At 44.5% G+C, this 26401-nt stretch overlaps 1 protein-coding gene across 34 annotated transcripts in view; it reads right to left on the bottom strand.

Moving 5' to 3' along the window:
* Positions 1–270: 270 nt before the first annotated feature.
* Positions 271–26401, bottom strand: part of LOC126964629 (protein purity of essence) — a 96547-nt gene continuing 70416 nt past the window's right edge. For all 34 annotated transcript variants that reach the window (XM_050807822.1, XM_050807820.1, XM_050807819.1 and 31 more), the window contains 11 exons: positions 25349–25469; positions 24259–24533; positions 23401–23535; positions 20932–21090; positions 20171–20353; positions 13000–13148; positions 12796–12925; positions 6994–7169; positions 6594–6734; positions 5922–6087; positions 271–630 (listed from right to left, as the gene is read on the bottom strand). In XM_050807822.1, coding sequence (XP_050663779.1) covers positions 406–630; positions 5922–6087; positions 6594–6734; positions 6994–7169; positions 12796–12925; positions 13000–13148; positions 20171–20353; positions 20932–21090; positions 23401–23535; positions 24259–24533; positions 25349–25469 — 1860 coding nt within the window. In that variant the 3' untranslated portion in view covers positions 271–405. The remainder of the gene's footprint in view (positions 631–5921; positions 6088–6593; positions 6735–6993; positions 7170–12795; positions 12926–12999; positions 13149–20170; positions 20354–20931; positions 21091–23400; positions 23536–24258; positions 24534–25348; positions 25470–26401) is intronic.

Here is a 26401-nt window from a genome sequence, read left to right as displayed (position 1 = left end):
CGCGTGCCGGCTAGTGAAACAAAGTTAGTAAAATCAATCAAGTTAGTGTCATCCGGCGTTCTCGAATTATTTTTTTTGCATTCGATTTAATTTTATTTTACCATTTCAATCATAAAAGCCTAGTGTAAAATCAGATATTCCACATTTTTTGTCGAAATACTCAAGAGCAGTAGCTTCGTTAAAATAATAACGTATACCGTTTATACGAATCATATAATTTTAAAAAGGGATGAAGAAATTTTACATTTACTGTGGAATTAAGACACACAATCTAAGCAGAAAGTTTATTACGCAAACAAAACCGAAACAAAGCTACATCAAAATACAATTGCGGTACATATGAATACATTTAAAACGGGTTAATAGCCAATTAGTTTAAATGAGTACACAGTCGGGTCGGGTGCATCAGGGCTGGTCGTCGATCAGACGCTGCAGGAAGGTGTCGGGCTCCGGGATGTCTCCGAGCAGGCCGGCGGCGTCACAGAACTCGGCGAAGGTCGTGCACGGCAGCAGCTCGTCCGTGAGGCTGCTCACGACGCGCTCGGCCGCCTTGGCGATGGGCTCGTCGCTCATGCGGATGTACTCGGCCAGCTTGGCCGGCCATTGGTCGACGCTCGGCGTCGTCACGTTCTGTCACATGAACGTTACGTTACAGGCAGGGACGACATGAGCGGGACGTTCAGCTGATTGTAATTCAAACTTCCTGCCCATTAGCAATGCTCTAGCTGACATCGTGTACTGGTTTAGCGGCAATAACTTATTGTTAAATAAACTGCAATAGATACGGCGCGACTAGTATACTTTAGTTATTTTCATAGTATTATGTCCTACGGTATATTGCTATGGGGCAGTACGGCCGATATTTATACAATCTTTATGCTGCAGAAGTGGGCTATTCACGCGATTTATAACCTAGGTCCTTAAGAATCATTAAGAGAAAAATTTAAAGAAATAAACATTTTGACTGTTGCTTCTCAATATATTTTTGATAATGTTCTGTATGTTCATAAGCATATTGAGGAATTTTCTAGAAACTGGACATTCATAATGTTAACAACAAGGAACAAACATAAACTTGTTATGCCTACTACTCGGTTGGGTCTAGTTAGTAAGTCTTTTATTGGGCGATGTATATGCTTATACAATATGATCCCACAAAATGTACAAAAGAAACGTGTTAGTGTTAAAAGAATTGTTAGAAAACGGGACTGGAGAATGGAGCGAACACCCACGGGCTCTTTAATTATAAATGTTTATTGTACGATATCACATTGTAATCCATATTTTTATATAAAATAAAAGCTCACTGAGTTGCTTGCCGCCATTCTTCTCAGGTCTGAGGCAGTATTTTTTGAATGGGTGGTAGGTTTTGACGTTCAATAAGTGATTTTGAATCCTATTTTGAATAAAAATATTTGAATTTGAATGCAGTGCCGCTCAGGATTCTTAAAAAACCCAAAAGTTCTGAGCGGAACAATAACTACACTCGTCGAATGTGTTATTTATAAGCTCAAAGTTACTCCAGATTTTAAACTTTTTGTCTTACCTTACCTTTGTCAATACAGAATTACATGACATGGAAAAGTAATCTTAAACTTGCAGTAACCTTTCATTGCGTTTATTGAAAGATTAGGACACAAGACGCTAAGTCTCATTTGCGCAGTAATTTCACCTGCTACGGCGCCCTTCAGAACGAAATGCTGACACATTTATTGTTTCACAGCAGAAAAAGGTGCCGTTGTGGTACTCATAATCTTGCCGGCAAGGTACAGGAGTGCAAAGAAGCTAAAATCGTAATAGCCCTAAGTCTCCTCTGACGACACCCTTGGGCCTGGGACATCCCTATTATTTTGATGCCCCGGATAAGCACAGGGCAGGAGGAACGAGTGCTTTAAGGTTTTACGAAATTTCTAGAAACACTGTGCGTTAAGTATTTAAAGTTAATAGCTTTTTGTATCGGATATTATTCCCTTTAAAAGAAGCTATTTATCAATAGATTGTGCCTTACATAGTGCCCGTACGCGTTCATTTGCTTAAGTCCAACGCGTTTGAAGTCACCGCGACAAGCGAACAGGAAACAAGGCAACACCGCTTCTGTTCTGTCTGACAAACGAGCCTCTTTGAACTTAAAGCGCGCGGAATGGCAACATACCTAACTAATGCACCGATTTCGTTCATGTTTTGTGTATCGACAGCAAATGCTATGACAAGTATGTGGCTATATTTAATTCATAAATGCAAAATCCATACTGTATAATATTTTTGTTTAAAATTACAATATATACCTAGGTATATACAGGGTGTCCCGTAATCAGTGGACCAACGGGATACCCGTGATAGGGGTGGTCATCATCTCTCGAAAACACCAAATTTTACTGTTCTAGGGCCAGTAGTTCAAAAGATATGATTTTTTAAGCATTATTTTGAAAATTCTACCCTTATCAACACAAAAGTTGAAAAAAAATATTTTTTATTTTTATTTTGCCCTGTTTCTTAACTTAAGGTGGCTGAGGAAACATGTGTCTTCACAATTAAATCCATTTTTGTGAATAAATATTGCCAAATTAAAAATTAAAAACCAAAACATGCGCAAATATCAAATAACTAAATTTGCAACGTGATGTTTGAAGCAAGCTAGTGCAAAAAAAATGTATGACAGCCTTGCGGACCATTATTTAAAAAACATCTGCAGTTCATACTGATTCCAAAAAGGTATAACAATATTACATTTTACAAAAAAAATAACTTAATAACCAATTTTAGACTCCAATTGCGAGAAACATTTAAGCGCTATCTATTCTGAGAATTATTTTGTTATCGAGAGAGAGATAACACAATATGCTATCTCTTTCTCGCTCAGGTACCTTTTTCGTTTACGGGGTCCTATTGGCCGACGCCTATGATCCCCACACCCTAATTTTTCAAATTATTCTTAGTTTCATCAGAGACTTGCTCATAGCTCGTAGCTGCACACGTGTTTTTTACTTCGCTACCATTACGACTCTTTTTTTTGGTGACTGACGCTTGAATTGGACCTTGTTTGTCTTTGTGATTTGGATACTGTTTGCCCGGATTTTATAAAATGCCTAATACCTATACTCCTCGTGAATATGCTGAGATGTATTTTATTTACGGTCTGTGTAATGCAAACGCTCGGCAAGCAGCCCGTACGTATCGTGAGCGCTATCCTAATCGCGACCGCTATCCGGATCATCGAATTTTTCTCCGTGTAAATAACGCGTATTTAGAAGGCAGAATTCCCGGAGCTGCAAACAACGTGGGAAGACCTAGAAGAGTCGATGAACTTCAAATACTGGCCGAAGTGACAGAAGAACCTTCTACGAGTGTTCGTCGTATTTCAAGACGTACTGGTATAGCAAAAACAACAGTACATCGCATTTTAAAAAGAAACAGTTTATACCCTTATCATATTCAACGAGTGCAGGCACTATTACCTGCTGATTATCAACGGAGGATAGATTTTTGTGCAGAGATGCTTCGCCGATGCCGACAAGATCCACTATTTTTCAATTCAATATTATGGAGCGATGAATCGTGTTTTAAAAGAGTTGGAGTGTTTAACATTCATAATTTACATGAATGGGCTGTTGTGAATCCACGTATTGTACGAGAAGATAGATTCCAGCACCAGTTTGGAGTCAATTTGTGGGCTGGAATCTTAGATGGTAAACTTATTGGTCCATTTGAGCTCCCACCGAGGCTTAATGGTGCTCGGTACTTGCAATTTTTAAGAAATGACTTAAGTAATTTATTAGCAAATGTACCACAGGAGGTATGTGAGAGGATGTGGTTACAGCATGATGGCGCACCCGCTCATTATTGCAGACAAGTGAGGGAATATTTAAACGAGTCTTACCCAAGTAGGTGGATTGGACGAGGAGGTACAATCCCATGGCCAGCTCGATCACCTGATCTTAATCCATTGGATTATTTTTTATGGGGATATTTTAAAGAATCCGTATATGAAACCGTTAACGATAACGAAAGACAGCTAAGACAAAAACTGAATGTGGTGAGTGAAAAAGTCAAAAATAATGAAAGGGCGTTAAAAAGTTTAAAAAGAAATTTTATAAGAAGATGCCGGCTATGCCTTAGAGTAAGAGGAAGACATTTCGAACATTTATTATAAGAAATATTTAAAAAAATTCTAACTATTTACTTTTGTTTTATTGTAAATTCCGCCAAGAAATTGCTATCTAATGTTGATTTAAAATAATTATTGTCTTTTATTGTTTCACAATAATGATTAATTATACCTTTTTGGAATCAGTATGAACTGCAGATGTTTTTTAAATAATGGTCCGCAAGGCTGTCATACATTTTTTTTGCACTAGCTTGCTTCAAACATCACGTTGCAAATTTAGTTATTTGATATTTGCGCATGTTTTGGTTTTTAATTTTTAATTTGGCAATATTTATTCACAAAAATGGATTTAATTGTGAAGACACATGTTTCCTCAGCCACCTTAAGTTAAGAAACAGGGCAAAATAAAAATAAAAAATATTTTTTTTCAACTTTTGTGTTGATAAGGGTAGAATTTTCAAAATAATGCTTAAAAAATCATATCTTTTGAACTACTGGCCCTAGAACAGTAAAATTTGGTGTTTTCGATAGATGATGACCACCCCTATCACGGGTATCCCGTTGGTCCACTGATTACGGGACACCCTGTATAAAGATAGCTGCATATTGGCAAATTATATTATCAAGTTTTTCTTAAGTTGATATTAAAATTATTAGGCTCATGTTTTAAACATGAAATATATGTATGTAATACATATAAACATGTTGCTTTCAAAATAAAACCAATATATAATCTACTTCTAAGTGCATCCCTTTTCAAGGTTCTTCCAGCCTAAGTACAACCCTTTTCACGAACCTTTCAATTTGGCCTTAAACGTGTACAGATCGTTATTAGGCCGAATTTTGCATAAAGATTTAAAACTGCACCCGTACAAAATTCAGTCGGTGCTAGAATTAAAGCCTCATGATGCTATTCAGAGGCTTGAGTACGTAAATCAGATGATTGAGCGCTTTCTAACGTTTATCAACATCTTGTTTTCGGATGAAGCCTAGTTTCATCTTACTGCATATGTTAACAAACAAAGTTGCAGCTATTGGAGCAAAAAAAAACATCAGTCACTCCAATATTCGACTAAAGTCACCGGGCCGAAATGTCGGTGCGAGGAATTATCGGCCCTTACTTTTTGCAGATGGAAGGGGACGCACTGTTACTATTTTTTCAATCCACTCCTTATTTTTTTTTAATTATAGTTTTAAATATGACATTTCTTTTGAGACACTTTTATATTTATCAACACAACTGGAAGTATCACAGAAAGAAATCGACACTTTTTTAAAATATTTATATAAATTGAATTTATATAATAAAATTATTAATTAATTGTCGTCATCGGTTGTGGTTCCTAGAGATATGAGTTACAAAGTTGTGTCATACTTCAGCTGCCAGGCTTGGTAAAATGGTCTAGTGGACCAGCTTACGTTAGTAAATTTTAAATATTACTTTTCTTGCTATTTAACAATAGGTTATTAGCGCTAAACCAGTACACGATGTCAGATAGAATGTCGTTCACTTCGTCCTACATAGTTTGGTATCTTTTCACATTGAAAATCAGTGAAGGGTCGTCCGCAAACAATATTACCTTATGTTTTTTCTCTATAAGATTAGGAAGATCATTTATATGACAGAAACAGCCAGCCTGGCGAAACTGTCTAAGAAAAAACCGATCGGATGAATCATGCAGTGATCGATAGATTGACATGTGACAACTATAATCTTGTAAAAGAACGGACATGGCCGAAATCCAATAACGTTTTAAGCGACTGTTTGCTTTCAAAGTTAGCCGGGTCATAGTACTGTTTCCACGTCATGTCAAACCTTGAACATGTCGGCGTACAGCCGGTCCGCCAGCGCCATGCTCACGGCGTAGGCCCGGTAGTGGGCCCAGCCCCGCGGCCCGCCCTGCTCCGCCAGTGGGCCCGCACCGCGCACGTGGCCCGTCACCAGCAGGCGCCGCAGCATCTCTATTCGGTGAACCCTCCATCTGCGAGCGAGGGAGCATATGTTACGATTGTGTTCCTCCTGCTTCACTGCTAAAACTGATCAATTGAAACACCGAGCCCTTTTAGATCCGGCTTGATCGCGAATGTCGATTGAATTGTTGAAAAACATTTGTGTGACAAAGTTTGGGAACGGAGCGACCGCCCTCGGGCCGTTAAATAATAAATTTTAATATTCGATATTACATTGTGACCATCATTTGTAAAAAAAAAAGCCCGCCGATTTTCTTGCGCCCGTTCTTCTCGGATCTTATTTCCATTGGATGGTAGTTTTTTGACGTTCGATGAGTTGTTTCAAATGCTATTTTGAATAAAAAAATTGAATTTGAAGCCTTTTTGAAATACAATTGGATTGAATTGACAACTGTTATTATTATATTGTAGCTATTGAGCCGTTAGCTCATTTTAACAGATCTGCTGATGAATTTATTTTTTATCTAAATTATGTCGGACCATTCAATAACTAGCTCGAAAGACACGCGGTACTCACTTGGAATGAGGATACAGCATCAGCATGAGCGTGAGGTAGTACTGCACCCCCTCCGCCTCGTGCGCAGACTCCAGCAACTTCTGCGGGGTCCATGACAGGAATCCCTCCAAAGCTGCCACTTCGCGGCCAACCACGCGGGTCCTAAAACATTCATTACACGCTCATAAAAGAGTTTTGACATCTACACATACTGAACCCACGAAAGCAAGCTGTAGTAATAGCTTAGGTGCTATCGTATTCATACTTTTTTGTATGCACACATTAAAGAAACAATGACGGAATTCTCGTCCCGATCGCCAATATTGTAATGTTGCGCGCACACAAACGTCTGTAGACACCTATGACACGAGTTGCCACCGCAGCTGCAACAGTTGTTTAGTGTGCGTGTTTCAATACTGACGCGTTCATGAGGAAGAGCGCCATCTGCAGCAGCGCGGGCGCCAGCTGCATGTTGGACAGCGGGCCTCCGCCGCCCGTGTCGTCGTGGAAGGTGCGCCCGCGGGCGAAGCGCCACAGCAGCAGCTTGAGGTCGTGCACGACGCACTGGTGGTTGATGTCGCGGTGCCCGGTGCACTCCTGGGAGAATGACAGCGGTATTATTATACTGATCACTTGATGTGTTAACGAACGCTACCGACCGCATGGAGCCATAAGATATCTGTTATTCATTACCGTGTTACTAATGTTATTCTATATAATGATCACTTCAGTTTAATGATTTATAAATAACTGTATAACAGACACTAATATTTTTAGTACAAATATAGTTTAATTATTTTATTTTTATTCTTTTCGGAAAACTTACAGCTAGGTTATTAACAAGTTGGTATATAATTAAGTACTGAAGGCTAATTACACATTTTCAATTTATATTATTCAGCCATGTTGTTATTATTTTATTACACATATCGGCGCAAAAACACGTGGAGTGGCACGTGCGCCGGGTCCTATAAATACAGCCGCACGGTCGACACTCGAGTCAGTCGTGCTCGGGCTGTCGTACGGTACGGACCTCTCTGGGACGTCGTAACGCTGCCCGTTGAATAAACGAAAGTAATACAATACCTACTCGTGTAGTTTTCTTTAGAAGAACCAATGAGTGATCTTCAGCAAAATAGCAATTGTGATGTCAACAGTAATGACTTCACACCTTTCAGAAACAATACAGAGGTTCTTTCCTCGTCATCAGAAATGGGATACGACCTGATCAACTGCGACCAACCAACATCCAGCAGAAGGGACTGTTGGTAGATAACAATACGCCTTTGGAAGTTATTAACTGGGAATCTGGAAGAGCGAAGACTACAAGTTTGAATATAATCTAATAATAAACAATACAAAAATCCACTCTGAGCAGGAAGTAGCTTCTGCTTTTGAGAATTTTTTTTCTGACATTCCATTTTCCATCTCAAGCACCCTTGTCTCCTCCATCAGTGTTACCGAGTCACTTCTTTTGGAAAATGTTAATGAATGTGAAGAAAATTCCAAATTCAGTGTTGTTAGCCCAGCAGAAATAATTAAAACTTTCAGATCCTTAGAAATAAAAAAAACTGCTGATATATGGGGCAAATCTGTAAAAATAATAAGTTCTGTTATTGACGTCATAGCACCATATCTAGCACTAGTTTTTAATAGCCGTATTGGACATGGCGTGTTTCCTGACCTTCTGAAGTATAGTAAAATTACACCAATATTTAAATCGGGACTCACTTCTGACCCGAATAACTATCGCCCTGTTTCGATGTTGCCGACCCTTAGTAAAATTTTTGAAAAAATTATTTTAAGCCAAATGCTTACTCACTTTAACACTTAGTAAAGTTAAGTTACTTCATATAAAACAATTTGGCTTTACTAGGGGACGCTCGACTACGGATGCAGGTGTTGAACTCATCAGGAATATTTTTGAGGCCTGGGAGGACTCACAGAATGCACTTGGTATCTTCTGTGATTTATCTAAGGCTTTTGATTGTGTTCAGCATTCACCGCTGGTCAGGAAGCTATGCCACTATGGTATAAGAGGATCTCCACTCGATCTTCTGATCTCATATTTAAATAATAGGATTCAGAGGGTCGAGGTGAATGGCAGGAGATCTCCTGGGACTCCTCTCGGTATGGGAGTACCAGAAGGGTCTATTCTTGGACCCTTCCTCTTCCTAATTTAAATAAATGATCTACCTAACCTTGTAGAAAAAAAACACAAGGTAGTATTGTTTGCGGATGACACTTCACTTATATTCAAAGTGAAACGAAGCCAAGTTTTATATGACGAAGTAAACAATGCTCTATCTGACATCGTGTACTGGTTTAGCACCAATAACTTATTGTTAAATAATCATAAAACCAAATACATTAAATTCACCGCGCCAAATGTCAAAAATGTAGATGCGAATATTTTATAAATATGCGGTTAAGAAAATTAGACGGTTAACTGACATAGATACGGCGAGATTAGTATACTTTAGTTATTTTCATAGTATTATGTCCTATGGTATATTGTTATGGGGCAGTGCGGCCGATATTAATACTATCTTTGTGATGCAAAAGAGGGCTGTTCGCGCGATTTATAACCTAGGTCCTAAAGAATCATTTAGAGAAAAATTTAAAGAAATAAACATATTGACTGTTGCTTCTCAATACATTTTTGATAAAGTTTTGTATGTTCATAAGCACATTTTTTCTAGAAACTGTGACATTCATAATGTTAACACGAGGAACAAACATAAACTTGTTATGCCTACTATTCGGTTGGGTCTAGTTAGTAAGTCTTTTGTTGGGCGATGTATATGCTTCTATAATATGATCCCAGAAAATGTACAAAACAAATGTGTTACGAAATTTAAAAGAATTGTTAAAAAACGTTTGTGTGGGAAAGGTTATTATAACATAAACGATTTTCTTAATGACACCACGGACTGGGTCATTAAGAAAATCGTTATAAAGCGAATAACCTCAGGCTCTTTAATTATAAATTTTTATTCTACGATATTACATTGTAATCCATATTTTATATAAAAAAAAAGCCCGCTGAGTTTCTTGCGCCCCATTCTTCTCAGGTCTGAGGCATTCTCTTTTGAATGGGTGGTAGTTTTTGACTTTCAATAAGTGATTTTAAATCCTATTTTAAATAAAAACCATATTACTATTATTATTTTATTACTATTATTAATACCCATATTATGGAAATCAGATTGGAGGGATACAAAGTAATTTCTTGATGCAAATGATGGAGACGATGCAGAAAATGTCGGTGCACTTATGTGCTTTATCTACCGAAGCGAAGATAAAGAATTCAAGACATTTTGAGTGCGCTGAAGTGCGGCAGCGTAGAATGGCGAGTGATGACTTCCGCAGAATTCTAACACAGACCATAAGCAAACGACCGCCTGGAGTGCGATCTGTGTGTCGGTTCGACCGAGCGAGAGAGCAAACAACTTTTACTACGTACTGCTCTGCATCAGCTTTTGCTGCTATAAAGCGGCATCTGCTCATGCTGCTACGAGGCGGCATCTGCTCGTGCTGCTACGAGGCGCCATCTGCTCGTGCTGCTATAGGGCGAAATCTGCTCTTCGTGCTTCATCATTAATTTTCGCTTGGCTATTTGGTTTGTCACGACGTATATGGTGAGAATTTCTGTTTCTTTTTATTAAGATTGAGGATAATCAGAGTAAAGGGAAGTACCTCTATTTAACAATTCAAACAACCAGACGAATATCTTTTATAAATCCACGTGGGAGTCCTACGAGAAAAGTACCAGAAACGTGGTACCTCTGGCGGTGGTAGCTCAGGCTAACATCGTCATACATTTCTGATAACCACGTTTGCTTGATGTATCCATCAGAGATAACGCCTTGTGGAATCGAGAGTAGACTCGTAGACGCCACAGATCCGTATGAATATCTGGAAAGTGGTACTTCTGAGCTAATCACGGCATAAACTTGGATAACCACGGACCCATGATGTATCCATAAGAGAACCATGGAGATATCGTTGGGAAGCCTTGTGGAATTGTGATTAGACACGTACACACCACAGATCCATACGAGTGTCTGGAGAGTGGTACCTCTGAGCTAATAATGTCATAAACTTGGATAACCACGGACCCATGATGTATCCATAAGAGAACCATGGAGATACCGTTGGGATGCCTTGTGGAATTTCGATTATACACGTACACACCACAGATCCGTATGAATATCTGGAGAGTTGTCCCTCTGAGCTAATCATGTCATAAACTTGGATAACCACGGACCCATGAAGAATCCATAAGAGAACCATGGAGATACCGTTGGGAAGCCTAGTGGAATTGTGATTAGACACGTACACACCACAGATCCATACGAGTGTCTGGAGAGTGGTACCTCTGAGCTAATAATGTCATAAACTTGGATAACCACGGACCCTTGATGTATCCATAAGAGAACCATGGAGATACCGTTGGGATGCCTTGTGGAATTTCGATTATACACGTACACACCACAGATCCGTATGAATATCTGGAGAGTTGTCCCTCTGAGCTAATCATGTCATAAACTTGGATAACCACGGACCCATGAAGAATCTATAAGAGAACCATGGAGATACCGTTGGGAAGCCTAGTGGAATTGTGATTAGACACGTACACACCACAGATCCATACGAGTGTCTGGAGCGTGTTACCTCTGACCTACTCACGTTACACACTTGTGCTAACCACGGACTCTTGATGGATACACAATGTGAACAGTTTTATTCTATAATTCAAAACATCCTGATGAAAACCTTTTATTAATCTACGAGAACTCTACGAGACCCTCCGAGAACTCTACGAGACCCTCCGAGAACACTACGAGACCCTCCGAGAACTCTAAGAGACCCTCCGAGAACTCTACGAGACCCTCCGAGAAATCTACGAGACCCTCCGAGAACTCTACGAGACCAAAACTTTATATTAAGGCAGTTCAACGAGAACTCTACGAGAACCTATGAGAATCTCCAAGAACTCTACGAGAACTACTGAGAACCCTCAGTTATAATTATAGCATTTGTGTTTATGTAACTACAACAAAGCAACTCAAGTTGATAACAGATGCACTACTCAGAAAAACTTTCTATACTTGCAGGTCAACAAGAACCTTCGAGAATCTGCGAGGACTCTGCGAGAACCTCCGAAACCTCTACGAGAACCTCCGAATTCCCTACGAAAATCTCTGAGAACTCTGCGAAAAACTGCCAATCCTCTACGAGACTATCCGAGAGCCTCCCAATTCTCTAAGAACATCTTTGAGAAATCTACGAGAACACTCAATCCTCTACAATCTTCGAGAACTCTACGAGAACCTTCGACAACCTACGGCTGGTGCAGTGCGCGCACCGCCTGTCAGAATGGCCGTATCAGCGCAAAAACACGTGGAGTAGCACGTGCACCGGGTCCTATAAATACAGCCGCACGGTAGACAATCGAGTCAGTCGTGCTCGGGCTGTCGTACGGCACGGACCTCTCTGGGACGTCATAACGCTGCCCGTTGAATAAATGAAAGTAATCAAATACGTACTCGTGTAGTTTTCTTTAGAAGAACCAATGAGTGATCTTCAGCAAGATAGCAATTGTGATGTCAACAGTAATGACGTCACACCTTTTAGAAACAATACAGAGGTTCTTTCCTCGTCATACATAATATGCTTTATAGACGACACGACTCAAATCAAAAACGTTTGTTCTTCTATATCGCCCGCTTTGTTTGTGTATATGCCAGCATGTTCATCATAAACCACAATATTTGTTGACCCTCCACAGAGTACTAAATTCCAACTTAGACTCCGCCGCGTCTCAGATGACATAAATATTAGATAAATGGGCCGAAGATTAAGATCAATCCCTTTCTTCTAGACATTTGTTCAAATATCACCTCGTATTATAACCCAATGATAAGAATGTGTTGCTCATATAATTGAAATAGCCAAATTAGACATAAATGTTTTTAAATCAAGATTTCGTTATTTTTTAATAATCTAAATAAAATAGATTAGGAATTTGTAGTTCATATACTTCGCGTGCCTTATTCTTTAAATCTTATTCAAGCTGTGCGACCCCGTAGGGCTGCAATAAGATTTAATTGTAATTTAATTAAACCTTGAGATTAGAAATTATTGTAATCAGTTTGGATTGCCTAAATAAATAGAAATATATTGTAAGTGGATGGTAATATCAAAGTATTTGATATACCTGTAAGTAGGTGGTGTGGCGCGCCAGACAGCTCGTGAAGGCAGACTCGGGCACGTTGGGTCCCCACAGCGGCAGCAGGCCGTTACACCTCGTCGATGCGTTCTGCAGCGCCGCACTCTCCCACTCGTCTCTACAAGTATACACACAATGTTGACATAAGTAACTTCTCCCCCTGTCTCCGAGACAGTCCCCGTTGTCACTCACCGGGCCCGCTGCTGCCTCACGGCGGCCAGGTGACACTCCACGTGCACTATGTTGTAGTGCGACACGGTCGTGAAGCCCAGCGTCTTGCGGGCGCGCACCTCGTACTCCTCCACCGGGCACCGTTTCGTAAACGTGTAAATGCCCAACACCTATAAATATCATTCATTTTAATACCTTAACAAGTTTGCATACCTATTATATAGCGACATTGTCGTTTTATAAATGGTATGGTATATCGTTATACCGTTAAATTATTATGTGGGTGCTTAATACGTGTGTTAATTTTTAAGTACCTCATATTTTCCGTTGCCGGCCTATAAAGATGTACGATCTTTTTTTGAATGTACCCCTATGTCGTGCGATGTTGGAGGTTCAGGTATTAAATGATTGGTCTGACTGCGATTATAAGCACTTTTATTACACTATGAGGAGAGATGAGTGTGTGCATATGTGTATTAAGGTAATACACACACTACAGTTGTATCGACCCGGAATCAGCGCACTAGGAAGATCATTCCACAGCTTGGTTGTTTGTGGAAGAAAATTTCCTTGAAACGGCACTGTGGAGGAATGCCACGAATCCAGATGGTGTGGATGATATTCGAATTAGTGGGGTCTCGTGCGAAGGTGGAATAAATACGACGGCAGGAATCAGGTGACCTGTAACATGTAATAGTTACGGATCCATCTCGCTCACCTTGGTGGGCTGGTACTTGTAGCCCTCGCGACAGATGCAGCACACGGCGCCCGCCTCCTCCGCCAGCTCCGCCACCTGCTGCGTCAGCGAGCACTGCGCCATCACCTGCCCGCGTACTAATTAGGTAACCTGTTACCTGTAATAGTTACGGATCCATCTCGCTCACCTTGGTGGGCTGGTACTTGTAGCCCTCGCGACAGATGCAGCACACGGCGCCCGCCTCCTCCGCCAGCTCCGCCACCTGCTGCGTCAGCGAGCACTGCGCCGTCACCTGCCCGCGTACTAATTAGGTAACCTGTTACCTGTAATAGTTACGGATCCATCTCGCTCACCTTGGTGGGCTGGTACTTGTAGCCCTCGCGACAGATGCAGCACACGGCGCCCGCCTCCTCCGCCAGCTCCGCCACCTGCTGCGTCAGCGAGCACTGCGCCGTCACCTGCCCGCGTACTAATTAGGTAACCTGTTACCTGTAATAGTTACGGATCCATCTCGCTCACCTTGGTGGGCTGGTACTTGTAGCCCTCGCGACAGATGCAGCACACGGCGCCCGCCTCCTCCGCCAGCTCCGCCACCTGCTGCGTCAGCGAGCACTGCGCCATCACCTGCCCGCGTACTAATTAGGTAACCTGTTACCTGTAATAGTTACGGATCCATCTCGCTCACCTTGGTGGGCTGGTACTTGTAGCCCTCGCGACAGATGCAGCACACGGCGCCCGCCTCCTCCGCCAGCTCCGCCACCTGCTGCGTCAGCGAGCACTGCGCCGTCACCTGCCCGCGTACTAATTAGGTAACCTGTTACCTGTAATAGTTACGGATCCATCTCGCTCACCTTGGTGGGCTGGTACTTGTAGCCCTCGCGACAGATGCAGCACACGGCGCCCGCCTCCTCCGCCAGCTCCGCCACCTGCTGCGTCAGCGAGCACTGCGCCGTCACCTGCCCGCGTACTAATTAGGTAACCTGTTACCTGTAATAGTTACGGATCCATCTCGCTCACCTTGGTGGGCTGGTACTTGTAGCCCTCGCGACAGATGCAGCACACGGCGCCCGCCTCCTCCGCCAGCTCCGCCACCTGCTGCGTCAGCGAGCACTGCGCCGTCACCTGCCCGCGTACTAATTAGGTAACCTGTTACCTGTAATAGTTACGGATCCATCTCGCTCACCTTGGTGGGCTGGTACTTGTAGCCCTCGCGACAGATGCAGCACACGGCGCCCGCCTCCTCCGCCAGCTCCGCCACCTGCTGCGTCAGCGAGCACTGCGCCGTCACCTGCCCGCGTACTAATTAGGTAACCTGTTACCTGTAATAGTTACGGATCCATCTCGCTCACCTTGGTGGGCTGGTACTTGTAGCCCTCGCGACAGATGCAGCACACGGCGCCCGCCTCCTCCGCCAGCTCCGCCACCTGCTGCGTCAGCGAGCACTGCGCCGTCACCTGCCCGCGTACTAATTAGGTAACCTGTTACCTGTAATAGTTACGGATCCATCTCGCTCACCTTGGTGGGCTGGTACTTGTAGCCCTCGCGACAGATGCAGCACACGGCGCCCGCCTCCTCCGCCAGCTCCGCCACCTGCTGCGTCAGCGAGCACTGCGCCGTCACCTGCCCGCGTACTAATTAGGTAACCTGTTACCTGTAATAGTTACGGATCCATCTCGCTCACCTTGGTGGGCTGGTACTTGTAGCCCTCGCGACAGATGCAGCACACGGCGCCCGCCTCCTCCGCCAGCTCCGCCACCTGCTGCGTCAGCGAGCACTGCGCCGTCACCTGCCCGCGTACTAATTAGGTAACCTGTTACCTGTAATAGTTACGGATCCATCTCGCTCACCTTGGTGGGCTGGTACTTGTAGCCCTCGCGACAGATGCAGCACACGGCGCCCGCCTCCTCCGCCAGCTCCGCCACCTGCTGCGTCAGCGAGCACTGCGCCGTCACCTGCCCGCGTACTAATTAGGTAACCTGTTACCTGTAATAGTTACGGATCCATCTCGCTCACCTTGGTGGGCTGGTACTTGTAGCCCTCGCGACAGATGCAGCACACGGCGCCCGCCTCCTCCGCCAGCTCCGCCACCTGCTGCGTCAGCGAGCACTGCGCCGTCACCTGCCCGCGTACTAATTAGGTAACCTGTTACCTGTAATAGTTACGGATCCATCTCGCTCACCTTGGTGGGCTGGTACTTGTAGCCCTCGCGACAGATGCAGCACACGGCGCCCGCCTCCTCCGCCAGCTCCGCCACCTGCTGCGTCAGCGAGCACTGCGCCGTCACCTGCCCGCGTACTAATTAGGTAACCTGTTACCTGTAATAGTTACGGATCCATCTCGCTCACCTTGGTGGGCTGGTACTTGTAGCCCTCGCGACAGATGCAGCACACGGCGCCCGCCTCCTCCGCCAGCTCCGCCACCTGCTGCGTCAGCGAGCACTGCGCCGTCACCTGCCCGCGTACTAATTAGGTAACCTGTTACCTGTAATAGTTACGGATCCATCTCGCTCACCTTGGTGGGCTGGTACTTGTAGCCCTCGCGACAGATGCAGCACACGGCGCCCGCCTCCTCCGCCAGCTCCGCCACCTGCTGCGTCAGCGAGCACTGCGCCGTCACCTGCCCGCGTACTAATTAGGTAACCTGAAACCTGTAATAGTTACGGATCCATCTCGCTCACCTTGGTGGGCTGGTACTTGTTGCCCTCGCGACAGATGCAGCACACGGCGCCCGCCTCCTCCGCCAGCTCCGCCACCTGCTGCGTCAGCGAGCACTGCGCCGTCACCTGCCCGCGTACTAATTAGGTAACCTGTTACCTGTAATAGTTACGGATCCATCTCGCTCACCTTGGTGGGCTGGTACTTGTAGCCCTCGCGACAGATGCAGCACACGGCGCCCGCCTCCTCCGCCAGCTCCGCCACCTGCTGCGTCAGCGAGCACTGCGCCGTCACCTGCCCGCGTACTAATTAGGTAACCTGTTACCTGTAATAGTTACGGATCCATCTCGCTCAGCTTGGTGGGCTGGTACTTGTAGCCCTCGCGACAGATGCAGCACACGGCGCCCGCCTCCTCCGCCAGCTCCGCCACCTGCTGCGTCAGCGAGCACTGCGCCGTCACCTGCCCGCGTACTAATTAGGTAACCTGTTACCTGTAATAGTTACGGATCCATCTCGCTCAGCTTGGTGGGCTGGTACTTGTAGCCCTCGCAACAGATGCAGCACACGGCGCCCGCCTCCTCCGCCAGCTCCGCCACCTGCTGCGTCAGCGAGCACTGCGCCGTCACCTGCCCGCGTACTAATTAGGTAACCTGTTACCTGTAATAGTTACGGATCCATCTCGCTCACCTTGGTGGGCTGGTACTTGTAGCCCTCGCGACAGATGCAGCACACGGCGCCCGCCTCCTCCGCCAGCTCCGCCACCTGCTGCGTCAGCGAGCACTGCGCCGTCACCTGCCCGCGTACTAATTAGGTAACCTGTTACCTGTAATAGTTACGGATCCATCTCGCTCACCTTGGTGGGCTGGTACTTGTAGCCCTCGCGACAGATGCAGCACACGGCGCCCGCCTCCTCCGCCAGCTCCGCCACCTGCTGCGTCAGCGAGCACTGCGCCGTCACCTGCCCGCGTACTAATTAGGTAACCTGTTACCTGTAATAGTTACGGATCCATCTCGCTCACCTTGGTGGGCTGGTACTTGTAGCCCTCGCGACAGATGCAGCACACGGCGCCCGCCTCCTCCGCCAGCTCCGCCACCTGCTGCGTCAGCGAGCACTGCGCCGTCACCTGCCCGCGTACTAATTAGGTAACCTGTTACCTGTAATAGTTACGGATCCATCTCGCTCACCTTGGTGGGCTGGTACTTGTAGCCCTCGCAACAGATGCAGCACACGGCGCCCGCCTCCTCCGCCAGCTCCGCCACCTGCTGCGTCAGCGAGCACTGCGCCGTCACCTGCCCGCGTACTAATTAGGTAACCTGTTACCTGTAATAGTTACGGATCCATCTCGCTCACCTTGGTGGGCTGGTACTTGTAGCCCTCGCGACAGATGCAGCACACGGCGCCCGCCTCCTCCGCCAGCTCCGCCACCTGCTGCGTCAGCGAGCACTGCGCCGTCACCTGCCCGCGTACTAATTAGGTAACCTGTTACCTGTAATAGTTACGGATCCATCTCGCTCACCTTGGTGGGCTGGTACTTGTAGCCCTCGCGACAGATGCAGCACACGGCGCCCGCCTCCTCCGCCAGCTCCGCCACCTGCTGCGTCAGCGAGCACTGCGCCGTCACCTGCCCGCGTACTAATTAGGTAACCTGTTACCTGTAATAGTTACGGATCCATCTCGCTCACCTTGGTGGGCTGGTACTTGTAGCCCTCGCGACAGATGCAGCACACGGCGCCCGCCTCCTCCGCCAGCTCCGCCACCTGCTGCGTCAGCGAGCACTGCGCCGTCACCTGCCCGCGTACTAATTAGGTAACCTGTTACCTGTAATAGTTACGGATCCATCTCGCTCACCTTGGTGGGCTGGTACTTGTAGCCCTCGCGACAGATGCAGCACACGGCGCCCGCCTCCTCCGCCAGCTCCGCCACCTGCTGCGTCAGCGAGCACTGCGCCGTCACCTGCCCGCGTACTAATTAGGTAACCTGTTACCTGTAATAGTTACGGATCCATCTCGCTCACCTTGGTGGGCTGGTACTTGTAGCCCTCGCGACAGATGCAGCACACGGCGCCCGCCTCCTCCGCCAGCTCCGCCACCTGCTGCGTCAGCGAGCACTGCGCCGTCACCTGCCCGCGTACTAATTAGGTAACCTGTTACCTGTAATAGTTACGGATCCATCTCGCTCACCTTGGTGGGCTGGTACTTGTAGCCCTCGCGACAGATGCAGCACACGGCGCCCGCCTCCTCCGCCAGCTCCGCCACCTGCTGCGTCAGCGAGCACTGCGCCGTCACCTGCCCGCGTACTAATTAGGTAACCTGTTACCTGTAATAGTTACGGATCCATCTCGCTCACCTTGGTGGGCTGGTACTTGTAGCCCTCGCGACAGATGCAGCACACGGCGCCCGCCTCCTCCGCCAGCTCCGCCACCTGCTGCGTCAGCGAGCACTGCGCCGTCACCTGCCCGCGTACTAATTAGGTAACCTGTTACCTGTAATAGTTACGGATCCATCTCGCTCACCTTGGTGGGCTGGTACTTGTAGCCCTCGCGACAGATGCAGCACACGGCGCCCGCCTCCTTCGCCAGCTCCGCCACCTGCTGCGTCAGCGAGCACTGCGCCGTCACCTGCCCGCGTACTAATTAGGTAACCTGTTACCTGTAATAGTTACGGATCCATCTCGCTCACCTTGGTGGGCTGGTACTTGTAGCCCTCGCGACAGATGCAGCACACGGCGCCCGCCTCCTCCGCCAGCTCCGCCACCTGCTGCGTCAGCGAGCACTGCGCCGTCACCTGCCCGCGTACTAATTAGGTAACCTGTTACCTGTAATAGTTACGGATCCATCTCGCTCACCTTGGTGGGCTGGTACTTGTAGCCCTCGCGACAGATGCAGCACACGGCGCCCGCCTCCTCCGCCAGCTCCGCCACCTGCTGCGTCAGCGAGCACTGCGCCGTCACCTGCCCGCGTACTAATTAGGTAACCTGTTACCTGTAATAGTTACGGATCCATCTCGCTCACCTTGGTGGGCTGGTACTTGTAGCCCTCGCGACAGATGCAGCACACGGCGCCCGCCTCCTCCGCCAGCTCCGCCACCTGCTGCGTCAGCGAGCACTGCGCCGTCACCTGCCCGCGTACTAATTAGGTAACCTGTTACCTGTAATAGTTACGGATCCATCTCGCTCACCTTGGTGGGCTGGTACTTGTAGCCCTCGCAACAGATGCAGCACACGGCGCCCGCCTCCTCCGCCAGCTCCGCCACCTGCTGCGTCAGCGAGCACTGCGCCGTCACCTGCCCGCGTACTAATTAGGTAACCTGTTACCTGTAATAGTTACGGATCCATCTCGCTCACCTTGGTGGGCTGGTACTTGTAGCCCTCGCGACAGATGCAGCACACGGCGCCCGCCTCCTCCGCCAGCTCCGCCACCTGCTGCGTCAGCGAGCACTGCGCCGTCACCTGCCCGCGTACTAATTAGGTAACCTGTTACCTGTAATAGTTACGGATCCATCTCGCTCACCTTGGTGGGCTGGTACTTGTAGCCCTCGCGACAGATGCAGCACACGGCGCCCGCCTCCTCCGCCAGCTCCGCCACCTGCTGCGTCAGCGAGCACTGCGCCGTCACCTGCCCGCGTACTAATTAGGTAACCTGTTACCTGTAATAGTTACGGATCCATCTCGCTCACCTTGGTGGGCTGGTACTTGTAGCCCTCGCGACAGATGCAGCACACGGCGCCCGCCTCCTCCGCCAGCTCCGCCACCTGCTGCGTCAGCGAGCACTGCGCCGTCACCTGCCCGCGTACTAATTAGGTAACCTGTTACCTGTAATAGTTACGGATCCATCTCGCTCACCTTGGTGGGCTGGTACTTGTAGCCCTCGCGACAGATGCAGCACACGGCGCCCGCCTCCTCCGCCAGCTCCGCCACCTGCTGCGTCAGCGAGCACTGCGCCGTCACCTGCCCGCGCTCGTTGCTGCGCATGCCCAGGGCCCCCAGCTGGCGCTCCCGCACCGCCATGGCGAGGCGCTTCTTCTCCTGCAACATACATGACATTGTACATTACAATAATCTGAACAATCAGTTAATATTTATATATATATATACAGCAGCCACAGTAAGTACAGACCCCTGTATTATATCGTTGGAAAGAGATTGAAATATCGACGAAAAAATAAAATACTTTCTATCATCATTATCACATTTTCTATGGGATAATCTGTGGATCTACTGAACCTATTATGAAAATTCTGTTATCAATTATTAGAAAGCCACATATTTTATGAGTGTCATAGGCCATATTATATTTATCCGAAAAATGAAGAGCCTTTTTTTGAAATTCGGAGAAGAAACGGCCGAACTAATAATAATTTATACAGCAAGTCAACGTTTGCCGAGTCAGCTGGTTTAATATATAAAATTCTTGTGTCGCGGTGTTTGTTACCAAACTCGAAACGGCTGAACTGATTTGTATGAAATTTTTGTGAATATCTGGTATGTCTGAGAATCGGCCAATATCTAATTTTATAGCCCAAAAATTTATTTTTCATTTTTTTTATTTATTTGTATAGCAATACAACGTTTGCTGAGTCAGCTAGTAATATATAATATTGTACCTGGCGCGTGTAGTCCCGCACGTGCTGCACCCGCTCTGCGCACTCCGGCTGTGAGCGCAGGGCCTCCAGCAGGTTCTCAGCCAGCGAGCCCACGTGCTCGCCCGACGACACTTGCTCCAAGCGGTGCACTATCGGGATCACCTTCTCGCAGACCAGCATCTACACATATTATATTCAATATTTGATCAGGACTCAATTGTTAGCTAATGAATGTCTAATTTAGCAGCAGCTACCAACAAATAATTATTAATTGTAAGATTAATATGAAATACATTAAATTCTCTTGAACTATAGCGATACGACTCGAAATGAAAACTTCTCGTATTTGCAATTGGAACATCTAATTAAATATAATTTGTCACGAGTCTCACACAAGTAGCAGCTTATTTTACATCTATATATATAAAAGAAAGTCGTGTTAGTTACACCGTTTATAACTCGGAAGAAACGAAAAATAGAACGAAAAAGAAAGAACTAAGAACGGCTAGACCAATTTTTCTGTTGTTAGATTTTTTGGATTTCCCTTAGTCTGGAATAGGATAATAAGTAATAAAATATCAAAAAAATTACGAATATAATATTATTATAAAAAAAAATATTTTCTGATACATTTTGTATGGATTGACATTTTGATGACATCTCGAGAATAGAAAGAATTCAATGAAGTTTTTTGTTAGTTTCACGCTACATGAGTAATAAAATACAACTGACAGTGCACATCATGTTATTCAAGTTGACTGGTTGGTGTGTTTGTTTCGAGTTTCTATTAGCTTATTGTGCCGATATTATCATTAACAATGTCACGACCAAGATGATCAGATTATTCCCGACAAAGACGTAATGCAACTAGGATTCAAAACATTGAGAATGAAAGGACTGAAGAAGAACAAGAAATTGCAGAACTGTTAGTATGGATCGACTTCGTGTTATGAATCACAAGAGCAATGCGGGGCAGCCCGTAAAACGGATCGGTTGGCAATTCGAAATCGTCCAGTAAAACCTCAGAGATCAACAAATAGATAATTTTCGACGCACAACAAGAAATTTATGAAGTACTGATTTGAATCGAGGAGCATTTCGATACGATTGCAGTACTTATTATTGTTTGAGAGTGGGAAACTACCGAATCACGACATTTTCTAGCAAACACTCAAAAATATAATGTTTGTTTCTAAATGACCCCATTTGGGGCAGACATTATCTAAGAACGAGGACATTCAAGGATTTATTTATTACTATATACTTACACACAATACAGTAGAAGAATAACATACTTACTATACTTATTCCTGTGTATTATGTATGCTAATTTTAAAAAAAGTGTTTACAATTCAGTAATACAGACTGCTTTTGATATTGTAGATATAAGGACAGATTCACCATCGGATTAGATGATTGCAACCTCTCAAGCAACTCTGAAGATGCACAGCATAAATTTTTACAATTATACTTCATGGGCAACATGGAGGAATAACTTGATCGATGTCAAGAGATCAATGCAGCAATGATAATAGCAATTCTTGAAGATCTGCAGCATACTATCAGCGATCTACTTCATGAACATTTTGCATGTCGAGTTAGCCCGCAAATCTTTCCTTTCCGATCCGTCTCGCATTCGCCCTGACCATTCAAATCTTAAGCCCAATCCTTGAAAGTTTGTGGTCTGAATTTACAATCCATTTCCTATGTTCAATTAATTATAAGTGGCATGTTCACGGGATGGTAGACCATCTGCGTTATTTGCTTTTGCGCATGATAATAAAACTGTAAATGTGGTCTATCACAAGGTGCTTCACTGAAGAGTGCAACCCAAAAAACAAAATACACAGCCAATAAAGAATCATTAACGAACTTGATTTTTTTAATTTCTTATATTTATTATCCTATTAACATATTGAAATTAATTAAATCCAAAATCTGCTCATTTGTTGCCTCTTAGGCGGAACAATGTTCGCCGGGTCAGCTAGTCATTACTTTAAAAAAGACCGTTCCGAAGTTCCGTACGAAAACCGCAAAAATTGTGAACAGAGTAAAAAATACTGTGAGAATGCTACGTAAACGAAATGTATGCGTGCGAATATTAAATACTCTTTAAAGCATTAAAATGCGGGAATTATAAGTATGACATTGGTTGTGTGCTAAAATGATTACAATATGTTTAACCATGTCATAATATATTGTATTATATCGTGTCGTAGTCTTAGGCCATCGCGGGAAGATAATACCAGCCGGAGTATATTATTATTAATATGTGTAAAATATTTATTCAGCTCAGAATTGATGAGAAAGGTGTGCTTGCATTGTCATTAAGCACACTTTGGCCGTTCCGCTATCAGACTGCGAATGATTTGTCCTTATATGTGTATAGTACGTTAGTGGTAACAACGAAAGTTTTCAAAACGTTGCACTGTAGAGTTATTTGATTGTTGAAAACATAAGTCCAATTATAATGAATAGTTGTGTAATAACCTGTGTCGGTTCGTGATCGTGAGCGAGACCCGTCAGGAACCGCAGAATGAACTTGAGAGCCGGCTTACTGATGAACTCCTTCAGCTCGTCCGAGTCGGTGCACACCAGAGTCGGCTTCACGCACGGAGCGCGCTTCTGTAACACGGACAATGTCATTCATTTAAAGTTATTATTATATTATAACACAAATATTTATATGAAATCAAATCAAAATCACTACGCAAAAGGCTGAGCTTTAATGAGAAATGGCAAGAAACTCATTGCCACTCGTTTAAGTAAACTTTTACAGTTTCATTGTTTTATAAATCATTTAAACCTAGCTCAGTGTAAGCTTAGCATATTTTTTGATTTCATTTTTATTGTCATTTGACAGCTTATATTATGCGGAAATTAAGCTAAGCCAGCACAATGATAATAGTTATACGTAAGTAATGTCTGAGCAAAGTCTATGTACGCTCTCAGGGAAAATGTTAGATGAAGTCCAACTTAGCTAAGAGTTCAGGAAGGTTTACAGCACCGTTAGCTATTTTGTGAAGTCATCAGCACCGTTACGTCCTAGCTCCGAGGGCCCAGAGCGGTTGCAGAGATATTTTATGAAACGCTTTTGGATAGATTCAATTCATGAAATGTGTATTTGATATTAGGGCTGAGGTACTGAATACACATTGGTCAGATAATGATTACTACGACGCTGACAATAAAGATACTATATCTTGTGAATGGATCGTTTGAATATTATTTTAAAATTATGCCAGGGGCATTTCTTTTACGGATGGTGGTCCATTGTCGATGAAACATGTTACCAATACAATGTTGAGTTCAAATTATATTTTTATTGTAATATCGAATGCCACTTACGATGATATAGTCCAAGGCGTCCCTGACCACCCCGAGCGAGATGAGGTAGTCCTTGAGCGTGCCGCCCACGGAGTTGCGCTCTATGTTGGCGCACAGCACACAGAACAGCTCCATGCGGAACTCCTCGTCAGTCCACTGCTCCGAGTCCAGCCTCTCGAAGTCCAGCACCTTCTTGAAGTGGTCCACCAGCATGGCCATCTTGAGGTCGTTGCCGTACACGAGCGCCGCTAAGACGCGCATCAGGTGACCCAGGGCACTGGGGTTGTTGCGGATTGCTGGATCAGAAGCAATTTATTTTCGGATTCGGATTGGCCAACATTTTTATAAGGCATTAATTTGGGTAGATTATTTTTAGCTTAAAATTAACACTTTACAAGGAATATAGTTACCGACACGTTGAAAAGAGCTGTGAACCATTGAACAAGAAATCCTAATTGTGATTATACGTATTTATAATGTAACGTATGAGCTCACATTGTTGATATAATGTATTGAAGCTGTGTAGGCGTGGCTTAACAGCATGGCAGTCAAACTCTACTAAAATACAGCTTGCAATTAAATACAACTATATTTATTCACCATACGGAGTGACATTAACATAACATATTTCAACAACATTTGGTAAACGTCATGAAGCTACATCCGTTCGTAGAAGGGCTAAGACATTAGGAGAAGAACTTATAAGAAACATCTATTAAATCATATAACAACTAACCGCTAGATTCAGAAAGCATCCTTGAAGTTAATGTTTCATTATATCACATGCTATCTTTGAATGTCAAGATGAAAAAGAAAGTGACGGTATTATATTTAATGAAACATTAACTTTAAAGATGCTTTCTGAAACTGGCGGATAGACTACTAAACATAATATTATACAATTTTAGTTGGGACAAAAACTACGCATTATTATCCTGTGTTATCTTATATACTATAGGAAGCCTTCTAGTGCCGTACTCAGTGAGTCCTAGTATAATATCTGGTATTTTATTGTAAATTTGAACACCAAGACCTATAAAATATCCCTTAACTCTCATGAGCGTGTGTCGATTAGCCCCAGTTAGCATTATCAATATATAAGTGTAATTACCAGGTAGCTCGGTGCAGTTGAGCAGAGCCTGCACGTGCTCGGGTCCTCCAAACGTGAGCGAGAACTGCAGGAACGACACCAAGCTCTCGCTCGCCGCCACCGTCAATATTCGCTCCATTATCTGTACGGAATAGTACCTCAATAATTATAATGACTAAAATACATAACTTTTATCAGTGGGAGACTCCTCTGCACAAGATGCCGCCTAGATTATGGGTACCACATCGGCGCCTTTTTTGCCGTGAATATTATTAAAGAATTATTGTGATTCGGTCTCAAGGGCGCCGGAGCTAGTGATACTACTGGGCAAATGAGACTTAACATCTCTCAAGGTGACGAGCGCAATTATTGTGGTGCCACTCAGAATTTTTACGATTTTTAAGAATCCTGAGCGGCACTGCATTGTAATGGGCAGGGCGTATAAATTATCACCAGCTGCACGTCCTGCTTGACGCGTCCCTTATTGTCATTTAAAAAAAAAGGCAAAATGGAAAGAAGTATTCTAGTGCTAAAGTTTAAAACACAAAGTCATACATATAGACATTAGGCAACAAAAACAAAACTTACAGACATCCTATTACGTATCGATTAAGTAAAATGGAGACGTACTGGACCTTTGCTCCGTTGTCAGCAAGAAAAATGGAGCAAACAGGTGAATGTCTGGTACCCAAGAGATGAGCATAGGAGCCGAGGTCAAAAAGTAGAAGATGAGAACACGAGCTAAAAATGACCTTAGATAGAAAACTGGAAATTGTTGGAGGAGGCTTATGTCATAAGGCACACCGATTTAATAGACATAATATTATAAATAAAGTAGCCCAAATATTAATTAGTTCAAAAAATGTATGAAAGTTCGGAATGAAAGTCTTTATTGTAATTATATTGCCTTGATATACCCATTTACCATTTTAAGCAAATGAAGGTATTATGCATATGTTTTGTAGATCTCTCGACATATTATAATGACGTCATACACTATATAAACACGAGTAATTTAATTATTACGGGAACATATTTTGTATACATTAATTAAATTACTCTAGATAGCTTGAT

The sequence above is a fragment of the Leptidea sinapis genome, chromosome 5 (assembly GCF_905404315.1).
Source record: "Leptidea sinapis chromosome 5, ilLepSina1.1, whole genome shotgun sequence".
NCBI classification, from domain to species: Eukaryota; Metazoa; Arthropoda; class Insecta; order Lepidoptera; family Pieridae; genus Leptidea; species Leptidea sinapis.
This window is presented reverse-complemented; position numbering and strand designations above follow the sequence as displayed.